The sequence below is a fragment of the Bombus pyrosoma genome, linkage group LG4 (genome assembly GCF_014825855.1).
Source record: "Bombus pyrosoma isolate SC7728 linkage group LG4, ASM1482585v1, whole genome shotgun sequence".
Lineage (NCBI taxonomy): Eukaryota > Metazoa > Arthropoda > Insecta > Hymenoptera > Apidae > Bombus > Bombus pyrosoma.
In genome coordinates this window covers 7,319,023-7,331,192 of record NC_057773.1, presented here as the reverse complement: position 1 = coordinate 7,331,192, position 12,170 = coordinate 7,319,023, and the positions used below count along the sequence as shown (strand labels likewise).

Genomic DNA, 12,170 nt, shown 5'->3' with positions numbered 1-12,170 from the left:
TTGAAAGAAATGGATGAGTTATTCATCCGAGAAAGTAATAAACTAATTTATTGCACGAGTTCATTATTTATTATTATCTAGGAGAAGTTCGAGGGTTATATCTAGCATATTTATTCGAATTATCAATATGAAAATGAATTGTTCTTATAATTTATTTCAAACTCTTTGTATTACTAATATACTCATTCTTATGGAAAAACGTAATAACAGACATTTTGGTAAATCAGATATGAGCGACGCTTTAGAATGGATCAAGGAATCCCTACTAGATGTCCTGGACGATCGAGACGAGGAAAGCTGCGAAGGTATCCCCTTAGTCCCGCTGACAGATTATTCGTCTGCTGCGATGGATTCACCGAGCTTCCAGAAGCTTATTCGAGCTATGGGATTCACACCTCCTGCTGATGAACAAGAATCTTATTGGCGCATACCGTCTAATATGCCTAGATCGATGATTCAGAAGCGCTGTAATCTTATCGAGTCTTCGTTAGCAGGAAACTTCATTACCGAAGGTATTATGTCTTTTCTCTTTTGTATACATAACTATTTCTAGAAAATAAGAACACTTTTGATTTGTATAATGCTGTAGGATTAAACATTTTGTTCTTTGAGGAAAGAAAATGGACGTGTTATTGTAAGAAGGAAGAAATTGTTTAACGTGACTAATAGAAATTTTTAGTAACAATTATATAAAAATAGAAGTTATAAAAATATGATATTGCAATAAGTACTGTATGAAATAATAAATTCATTCAGTCGTTAATACGATTTTCAATATCTGCAAATATTTTGAAATTGAAATTTAAACGATAGATTGTGTGTACATATGTAGGTAATCTCTTCGTTTTCTAAGCTTCCCAAGCAATAAAACAATATTTTCAATTACTTTTATTAAAATTCTTTATGTCATTAAATCTAGTAATGATTATATGCTTTTAAATAAATGCGAATACGCGTATAATAGATTGCTATGCACTACATTTGTTTAATATCTTCTTTTGTATTTTATAATCAGAGGCGACGTCAGTGAAGATGGAATCTGATAACGATAGAAACAGTGAAAGCGATGATGAAGACGTTTTAGAAAATATTAAAAAATATTTCACCTCTAAAGGTACGTAACTTCCATAAATTTGCTTACAATGTTTAATACTGATACTTTCTAACTGTTTTTATTCTCTCTTACATCTTAATCTAATTTTTATTATAATTTATATAATTTAATAATGGGATATGTACTTATAACGTAATAATGGAGTACCCACTGTCTTTCGAAAATTTTTCTAAACATATGTAAATTTTTTAAAGATATCTGTAAAATTAAGTAACGTTGACTATCAGCCGTTAAATACTTTGTTGTATATTTTTAGCTGAGCCACAGCCATCAACTTCCCGCGATTCTGATATGGAAACTAACGTTAATTCTACGCCGAAGCCATTGAAAAAGACCACAGTTCTCTCATCGCCGACTGAATGTGATGATGTAGAAATGGAGGAAGCAAAAGCAAATGACTCACAGCCAGTCGGTATGTATTTCTGCATTCCAACGAGACAACTATGTTGAGGGGACCTTCCTCTGCCCTCTGTTGAGGGAACTAGTTAAACATTTTGAACTTCAGAGATTTACCAGCAAATCTATTCGGCAATTGATCAATATCTCAACCAAATCAAATCTAATATTCTCCATTAATTGTAGAAAAATCAAAATCTGGAAAGAGAAAGTTTGATGGACGTATTATTGCATTCGATGATTCGTCTGATTCTGAATTGGAAATAAAGAGCAATGCTGATAATGCTGAAGTGGCTGAAGGTAGAAAGAAAACTAACAGCTGTATAAAATGAAGAATATAGGAAATGTTATATTCTGTTTTATAATTATTCCTTATCTGTAAATTTATAGTAGATGACGGGAAAAGACCGCGATCCGATGACGAGAAAAATGATACCGTGAAAAAACGTCGTCTGCTGGATAGCGACGAGGAAGAGGAGCCACTAACGTCTCAAGCTACCAGGCAGAAAAGCATTAAAACGATAATTAGTGACGACGAGGAAGAACCAGCGCAAAACCAACGTAATCAACACAGGTCAACTCATAGAATAATTAGCGACGATGAAGATTAATGGAAGAGAAGACTCTCGTACCTTTTAACATTTCTATTTCACTCTTTGCTATGTGTTTTTATAATTTGTGAAAATAAAGACAACCTATCCTTCACCATAACATTGCACATATTTTTATTCCCTGCATTAAAAGGAATGTAAAGATTATTTTATATTTAAGTATATATTATTATGTAGTTCAAAGTTTTGAGAAAAGATTACTATGTAATTTAACAAAAAATTAAAATTTTCAGAAAATTGAAATTCAAAGTCGCAGCTCTGTAGCCATACAAAGCTGAGTAGCGCTGGAGAAGTGACACAAACGGTGAAAATGATCTTACCGACGTATGCGAGGGTAAAACAGTTTAAGGTGGCTATTTCCAAGATTCTGGCGTTCATGACCTGACAAAGTATGCCGCTGCAGTCTCCTTCGTCACCTAATATGCCCTCACAGGTAATTGGACGCACCCGGGGTACACTTCAGGGTGCCAAGAAAAACAGTTCCCGAAAGGCGTCCACATTTCGCCAAGTAACTACTAGGCGTACATAAAGATATAAGAGTCGCAACGTGTCCTGCGCATCGTTACCGCGCATCTACCACTGCGCCATCTAGGTTACCGCATTACCTCCTTTCTCACGTGCAATCCTGTTCCTTGGTTGGCCAATGTGGATGACTTTACGTCTTTTGATGGGCAGGTGAGGAGTCTTGGCGAGTGTCAACGATACCTAAGTAAGCACGCACGTATCGAAATATAATCACGGCCGAAGACTAGCCCTTTACGTTTTTCCACACGCCTTCAACGACGCGATCGCGGCTACGTTCGTACGACGACGCGTAATGTGGCCGCAAGGACTTCGCGAGCCGCGGATTGATTATCAGGCGCTCATGCCGCGATAAGAACTATGAATAACATTGCATGGTTATATATATATATATATATGTCTAACTTCTGTTTCATATATGTAGATACAGATATACATATGTATATATTTAAAACGATGATGGTAGAATCAAGTGAATACATGGTGTTATGTATCGAATCTTGATTACGAGCATTTTGAATTGATTGTTCTAGCATTTTCATATTTTATTATTTTAATACCTTTAGTCTTCTAACATTTGTATTTTAATGAATTTTTCATATTTTTGAGATATTATATCAGTTGAGCTATTATATGTTTTATTAAGATAGAAAATATCGTATTTATACCTGTTATGCTTAAGAAATTATGGCACACACACGTATGTGTGTTATTGTATAATATTTTGTATGTACAGCAGATAATAATTAGAAGAAAATGGTTTGATTTATATATTTAATTAACATAAGTTTTCTTTACGGGAATTTCTCTCTATATATGAGATGTAAAATAAAACATGTTAATTGTTATATCAGCTTCCAAAACTTATATATGAAATGACAAGTCGTTCTTTACGTTTCCATAATACATCGAACGTTAATAGAAAAGTGATTAATCATTAGAAAACTAATAGAAATAATTATTGGACAAGGTTCAATGGAATAGTGTTTAATTTACAATTTAACTTACATTCACTATTACAAAAAGCAACTTTCCTTAGAAACACGCCAAATTAAAGAAATCATATGAGGTGAAAATGAACGCTTGCTCGATTCAATAATAAATATATTGTTATTATACTATATTATTATATATTGTATATTATTGGTATAATATATTTATTTTATTTTATTTATCAAATTCGCATATGCAAACATACATGTTATACATAGTACATTATTACTATATCTAAAGCTTTATAATAAAATTATTATTCAATGAAACAAAATGTACGGCACAATAAATTATACGAAAGCGAAAATTAATTCAGTGATACGGAGATTAATTTATTATTCTTTAATTTCAATCTGTTGTTATGTTATTCATTATTATTTAAGTAGAGTCATTTCCAAATATAAATATCATGTAGCACATTCGTAAAACGTAATTACTTACGCATAGATATTAACAATTGGCTACTACAACAAACGTAAGAAAATACTCCGGTGTCCTCCGATATGAACTAGTAATGCAATTTTCTAAGAGTAATTAATACATAAGAAAAGGAATTTTGAAAAATCTTTTCACAGCTTACACCATATAGCATCGAAATTATACAAATTTAATGAAATACTGACAAAATCGATACCTATGCGTCAGGAGTCTCGTACAATATTCAGATTACGCCTTATATAAAGAATACAATTTGAATTTCAATTATTTGCTTGCTTCAAAAGTTCTTACGGGTATAGGGTATCAGAAGTATTATTGACGATTGCGTCAATAGAGATTCCGCAAGGCCACGTGCATTCTAATCACAACTTCCAACTACCAGGCTTGCATGAAGTACGTAGATGTCTGCTTATAGCGTGGTACACTGGCAGATTGACGTGCCAGAAACACGTGGCTATAGTACCAGGAGCTCAGGAAAATAAGAGAGCAAGGTATAACCTATCTGGATCGCGTACTCTCCTAATAGATGCGCGGGCTCCTTATACGGTTGTAGGCGGATAGCATCCTCTCTTTCTCCCCTCCATACTTTCCGGCCCGTTTCTAACAATCTTGATAATTATTATATCGCATTTAGTATGTACGAGTGAGTGAATTAATGATCGAGTGGATAATCTACTGCAGTCGAACATGAGGAATGAAGCGTTTTGATGATTTTTTAAATGTCATAGAAGTAGCCAGGATAGGTGAAACAATGGAAAATTACGGAACATTCAAACTTAAAGTAACTTCTAGTTATCATAAGTGGTGTATATATGATAAACCAAGAACAATATTCTTAGTATTTATCAGTATTATCAATATTGTCTTACATGCTAATTGTTGTTACATGCTAATATTATTATCATAGTTTTTTAAATCATTGTACGAAACGATCAATTTGTAGAATAGTTTCCTTCGACTATTCATTCGTCTCAATTCATTTGTAATACAAATAGATCGCATCACATCTATGTATAATTGAACGAAACTTAAAAATCCGATATTATACATAATATCAAAATTATTGAGAAATGGGAATTAGACAATGATTTAACGGATGATAAAATGCGTAGAATGTAATAGTGCCCGTAATTCAAATATTCATTTAAGTGAAATTTTTTCACGATTATATAAAATACATTTTTTAGAACAAACTTTGTAGAACAAATTACAAATGTGTGTTTGTATATGTATACAAGTATATAAATATATATAAAAAAATATATGTATAAATGTTATAGTAGAAATTTCGATGAGCCATATGTAAATATTCAATTTAATTTATTTTAATTTAATATCTTTTAATAATTTATATCATAATTTTTATTCAATTTAAATCGTATTTATTTAACGATGGAAAATAATACAATTCATCTTACAAGCATTTTGTCTTATTATTCGTTGCAAACAAGTGTACTTTTTCATTATGGTTGTTTTTAACCAATAGTTTAGCCAACCTGTTATCCTTCGTAAAAATGGCGCCTTCACAGTAATTGGTGGTACGTCACGTCGTCACCGCCTGTAATTTGAGCTTCCATGCGCGCCAACTGCGCGTGTCATCTACGAATAGTCGCCTTTGTACTAGAATAGCATGACTTCGAGTAGGTTGCTACCTCTTCTCTGACTAGTGAAAAGCGAATGACTATACATTCATACTTGCTGATATAGAAAACAGATGAGAAGCTGATTAGCGTGATGGCACGGGGACGATGGAGGCACTTGTTTATATAATATATTTGTTTATATAATACATTTGTTTATATAATAATTATCATATTGTCTTATTTGTACACGTGTATTGTAAATTGTTGATCGTGTTTTCTTTTACAGTACGTCGTTCGTTGTATTACGCTCTTGTAGAACGATTTATATGAAGTAGATTTGACAATGATAATGGCACATGATGATAAAACAAATGTGGAAAATAGGAGATTGTATAGTACGTAGATATAACGACAGTCTCGGATATAAATTATCTTTATCTTCCGTTATTTATGGATATTAAAAGAATCAATATTTGGAATGTTGCGAATAATATTCGTTGCAACGCTTTGGATCTTACCTTCTAGACTTTAGTCCCTTCTTTTCAAAAACTCCATCATTTCTTAAACACCCAGAACTTACTTCCACCTAAACTTAGCTACATAGTTGAAGATGTACAATTCATACGTGCAACATTTTTGTGAGTCACGAACAAATTATATATCTAGACAGAGAAGTTTTAAATGGTTTTTACAGAATACGATACACCGAATAGTCCATTTCGTTTAAAAAATGATGTTAGTCTAACACTTACTTTCATAAGTAAGTTATAACAAAAAATAATCCCCTGAATAGTCCAAATGAATATCATCCATTTCGTATCGTCAAGCAATTATCTCCTGAATATTCACTTAAAATACCAAATGAAAAACCCGAAGAACACGATGTTTTGCATTATTTCATTATTATTCGAACTCCACCGCGAATCCTATTATTATTATTTTATACGTTGCCCCTTTTCTTTGGCGGCATATATCTGTATCTGCTTCTTGCATGATTGCTCACGCACCCTCATATCAGCCTGTCTTCATGTTTATCACAAGTTCACGCATACCTACGAGTGCAGATATCACAGCGAAGCATACACGAAGCATCGTAAGCGCGGCAACTGAATTCATGCAGGTGCTTCGGTACTGGCTTGGCCCGCGTTTTTGGAGGTATCGAACGTTCCTCCTGGTCCCTCCCCCTTTGCCACTCACCTCCTCCCATCCTCATTCGATGGTCCCGAACAACTCTACTATGGTGATAGTATCCTATCTCTCGCGTTGTCCAGCGCGTTGCCGAAATTTTCAGATGATTGATGGCTATTGATGTCCGGGCCAACCCTCGATCCGCTTTGCTCCGCAGATTTCGCAACGTGAAAATATTTTAACTAACTAAATGTTTCCTTGTGTGCCAACCGATGTCTATGTGTGCGTGCTGTGTACGACAGCAGAGACGACTCTAGCGTTTCTGGATCTTCGGGCTAACTTTGGATATTTTGTTCCGATTTTTCTTCTTTTCTTTCGGCCTTCGTTTTCTCAATAATGTTAAACCACTATTTTTTATTTACTTGTCAATTTTTCTTGTTTATTTAAGTATACTCGTGTGATATTATGTTGAGCTTGTTTTACATATTCTTATCTGAGAGTATGTCGTGAATGTATAACTAGTCATAAGTTTTACATAGCTGTTTTTATCGTTTTACTTCGCATTTTCAATCGATTTTTATATTGTACGATTATAAGGAACTTCTTTTTATAATTTATATATTTTATATAAAAGGTTGTAAAGTTATACTATGCTTTTGTAAAGATGTCGTTTTCTCTATGATATAGTGGTTACTCTAACAATTATGCGTATATTTAGCAATTGATTTTGATATCGTGATGTTGTAAGAAAAGTAACAATTGAAACGACTTAATTGTTTTTCTTAATTGTTTTCTTCGTATTATATAAATAGTTTTTAAAGACGAGTATGTATAGGTATTGTGACAAGAATTATCTTCTTAAAATCTTTTAGATACATTACATAATTAGTATAGTTGAAAAATAATCTTCGAATACAGCCAAGACGTGTTTATTATACGCTCTTATGTATAGTATAATATCTATCATAGATGCCTATTACATCTAACTATTTACAATTAACTAACCAAAGCAATATTATGTCCAGGAAATGTTTATGTAATTGAATCGCGTCTTTTAAGGATATACGAGATTGATTTTTCACCTGTTTATGTGAACAGTGAACACGTCATTTTATGATTGATTTATTAATATATTATGTATGCTTAATAAAATGCAAATTTCTTGCGTGATTTTTATAAAAACATGAAATACTATTAGGAATGGGATCGATTTCAATATGTACTCGTTTCATGGAATTCGTTTATTATTTATAAAAAGTAACATGCATTTCATTTTCTGTACTTTTACACAATCCTTGCACTATATCGGTTGATTTCGAACTTCAGGTATCAGAGAAAAAAGTTATTCATTCGCTTTAAGACAATTTGAAATGCTCAGAAATACTTACACTTCTATAAAAGCAATAATTCTGTTGAAAGAGGCAGTTTTCTTTCAATAGCACGTTGAGTAGGGATCTACGTTTATTTAATAATTAAATATTTTCCTTTAACTAATACCTAATCTTTTATCTTAAAATATAGATATAGCATTACTTGGGTTGAAAAAAATATTTCATTTTTGTTGTGTCTCTTAAAGTGCTTGTACTCTTAACAATCAATACAGGGGATGATCGTCGCGAAACATTTAAACTGACAAATTGCCGTTTTACATTTTCTCGAAGCATTAAATCCGAAGCATCGAAGGATTTAAATAAATGAAGCAACAACCAACGAAAACGGGATTGCAAAGCTGGTTAACTCGATTTCCTGGTCCTTTCAGGGTGCAAGAGGTAGAACCTGATTTGCACCGCAGACCATTGCGCAGAGTGCAACATTTTCATCGAACTGCAGCTAGCGAAGGGAAAGGGTAAGGGAAAGGGGTGGTCGAGAGGAGAGGGTAGGACCGAGCGTCGATGAAAAGGTCAAAGGTTCCAGGTGTGTTTGCGTTTCGTGCACTGGTGTTACAGGTGCAGCCTCTTCCGCGGCTCTGTTCGCCGTTGCATCAGCAACATGTGTGTTCTTTATTAACAACAATTAACATTTATCCATTGTTTAAAAGCCGGTACTTTGCGTATCGTTTGGTATTTCGATTCGGCTTCAGCTCGGGGATATTCAACGAGTTGGTTGCGTTAGAACACCGGTGGACGTCTGAAAGTCGTAGGCCTAAATCGTTCATTATTTATTGTTGCAAAATTTACAGCAAAATGTAAGTTGCAAAATGAACTGCAAAACTCACGTTGTAACGCTCTGTAGATTCCATTACATGTACGCTTGTCGCGTTACACTCTATAGTTTTTAAACATTAAATAAACAATTTTATATTTATTTTACTTTTATCGATACGTATGCGTTACATAATCGATCGAAGTTATCAAGAAATTAAATTATTGTGTGTAATTATATTGTATTTATATTTTTATACAAATAATATTGCAAATACCTGTAATGTTTAAATTTATTATTCGTTCGCGCTGCAAATTGTCAATTTCATTACGAACGTGATAATAAAAAGAATTCTGCTGCTAGGTGATCGGGAGTAATAGATAATACAATATTATTGATAATTCAGGTAATAATATTTTATTTGTTGCATTTAATTTATTACGAACGTATTGTATTATATTTTCACAATTTCGCAATGCTTCATGTGTTAAACGAGTTATAAATATGATAAAAACTCATTAACCTCCTATTTGCTGCTGATCGTGTATGGCTTATAGATTCGTTTAATCGACTTTTTATAACAAAATTTCTTATAATTTATTGTTATCTATGTCTACCTTCGTATTCGCTGAAACGGTTTTAACGCAAGCTGCTGGCCGCTAAGGTTACTGGATAATAGGAGAGTATCGAGAAAATCTAGTATGAACATATAAAATTTGCAAAATTAATGGTATAAAATCGTGTAGTTTGCTTAACATTTAATTCGACATCTTATAACATATTTATAGATGCTATAGATTTATTATATTCGCATATATAAAATAAATAAATAAATAAACAATAGCTCGGGGTAAATAACTAAACTTCCATTATTTCTTCAATATTATTAATATATAATTATCACCTAGTTAAATATATTCTACAACAATTAGTTTTTAATTGCCCAAACTAGTGTTCCGATGAAAATTCATATTTCGATGTACTTAATGAAACGATTATTTAAATTATGTTCAAAAACGAACTATTTTGTTAATTTGTAAATAGAATTTAATATTTGTAAATATCTTCAAACGTGTAATTACAGCAATCTCAAATATATTATTATGTATAAATCTTTCATTACAACATATACACGCGTGTTCTTATTATATAAGTGGCAAAATATTCATTAGAGATATTACATGCATTAAATAAATAAATAAATGTAAATAATAACATATTTAATAATTTATAATTAAACTTTTCAACGATCTCACCAATCAGAGTTTATTTAATTAATAGAATAATTGTTCGATAAAATTTGTCTTATGTCTTTTGTGCAGCGGCGATTGCAGCTTGATCGACCAACGCGCTGTTTCTACTTTCCCAATCCTAAAATTTACCAGTCTCCGGTTATGTTTGATGCACCATTATATTCTTGATTACGGTAGGTTAGTTGCATCTATGACATCACGTTCTTACTAAGAATACGTCACAAAAGTTATAATACGTCAGCCCTCGCTACTACGTCAGTGCGGAGAAGTACTTTGTCTGGCATGTTAGCGATGCCGTCACTCACAGGCTACACCATCACGGTCGATCACGTAGATCTTTCTTCAGCAGCTGTTGAAACGCTCGTTGATCTATAAAAAGTATATTACCAAGCTTATTTTGAAAAATACGTTATTTAAGTTATTTTATTTAATTTAACAGAAAACATGAAACGTTCGCAGGTAGTCAGTTATAATATGTGTGTACCATTATAATTACAGTACAATTATAATTTTATTGTACATATTAAGTGTATGTTACATATGCACAAATTTGAAGATAAATTCGATTATAATTAATTGTATCGAAGATAAAAATATTCTTACGTCGACACGTTTGTACTTAACCGATAATGATAAACTCTTTATCTGGCGAATGATAATAAGCTCCTCGTATCAGCACAGGCGAGAGATATGAAGTGCATCGAACGCAGATAAGCACTGGTCGGCAAAACATATCAGAGCTGGTAAAGTCGGAACCAAGGATATTTTTGTAACAGAATAACAGGAACGGTAGAAGTTCGTTTCTGCACCGCTGTTGTCACAAATATAATTATCACTGATATCTTATTTATGGAATGTTACATAAATTGACAGCGAGGCGTAAGATCTCTTTTTATAATTGTAATAACGTAAGAAGGCGACGAGAAGTATTACGATAAAGAAATAGCATAAGAACGTTGAATTGAATATTATATATTAGACGGAACACATTATGTATATTAATGATGATAATGAAAATAATCTTCAAGGTCAAAAGGCAGGAAAACGAAGTAGTCTATTTATAAGTTCCAACTTACCTTTTTCCTAATCTACAGAATAAGTAATTTTTCATAAAGTTGGATTTTTCCTAAGGATATCGTATGTTAAATTGAACATACGAATGAAATAACACATAGAACTATATATATATATATATATGTATTTACAAGATAATTATAAACATCGTAATATTGGAATAATAGTTATAATCTAAAATTGGTCATCGAAACAATATATCTCTCTTCTTCGGATGACGATAACGTTAACAAAATTGTTCTTTAAAGTAGTATTCATTTTTTAAAAAACCAGTTATAAAGAAGTAATTTCTTTGAGAAAACAGGAATCTGATAGAGCAATGCGAGCAGTGTAGTGTTGTTTTGTACAGTTTTTAGTAAATTCTAAGAATTTGTACAGCTTTCTTTAAAATTAATTCAATAAATAAATGAAAATGAACAATAAATCGTACGAGTACTATAAGTGGTTTTATGGTTTTATATAATTAGTCACTATGTAATCCATTCAGTATAATGAATCAGCTCGTCGTGTAATCAATTAGAATTAATGAGGTTGGTTGTAACAATTGCCTAGGTTCATCAATTAACTTTATGAGTTATAAAAACTCAGCTTTCGGATAAAGCAACTTAGCTGGCACCAGATAAAAGCACGTACTATCGATTTTATAGAATATTATTAATATTCATTAAACAATAAAAGAATAAGAATATGTATAATGGTTTCCGACATATTTAACGTAATAATACAGGGTATTTCATAAAACTGAGACCAGCGACATACTTGAAACAGACGCAAAAATCTATTACAAGACAGAATTATGTAAATGCTACTATTAATTTTTAAACATTCTGAAAAGTATAGACATACCTTTTTTTAAAATTCCATCTTATGCTTTTATAGGCATTGGTGAGACAATTTTACCATTTTACCACCTTCT

At 32.2% G+C, this 12,170-nt stretch overlaps 1 protein-coding gene across 1 annotated transcript in view; it reads left to right on the top strand.

The window, feature by feature from the left end:
* The window catches only part of LOC122566444 (protein timeless homolog), a 247,359-nt gene extending 245,141 nt beyond the window's left edge, over positions 1–2,218 (top strand). The window contains exons 24-28 of the mRNA XM_043723656.1: positions 228–512; positions 1,016–1,114; positions 1,371–1,526; positions 1,697–1,810; positions 1,901–2,218. Of these exons, the coding sequence (XP_043579591.1) occupies positions 228–512; positions 1,016–1,114; positions 1,371–1,526; positions 1,697–1,810; positions 1,901–2,121 (875 nt within the window). The 3' untranslated portion in view covers positions 2,122–2,218. The remainder of the gene's footprint in view (positions 1–227; positions 513–1,015; positions 1,115–1,370; positions 1,527–1,696; positions 1,811–1,900) is intronic.
* Positions 2,219–12,170: the final 9,952 nt, after the last annotated feature.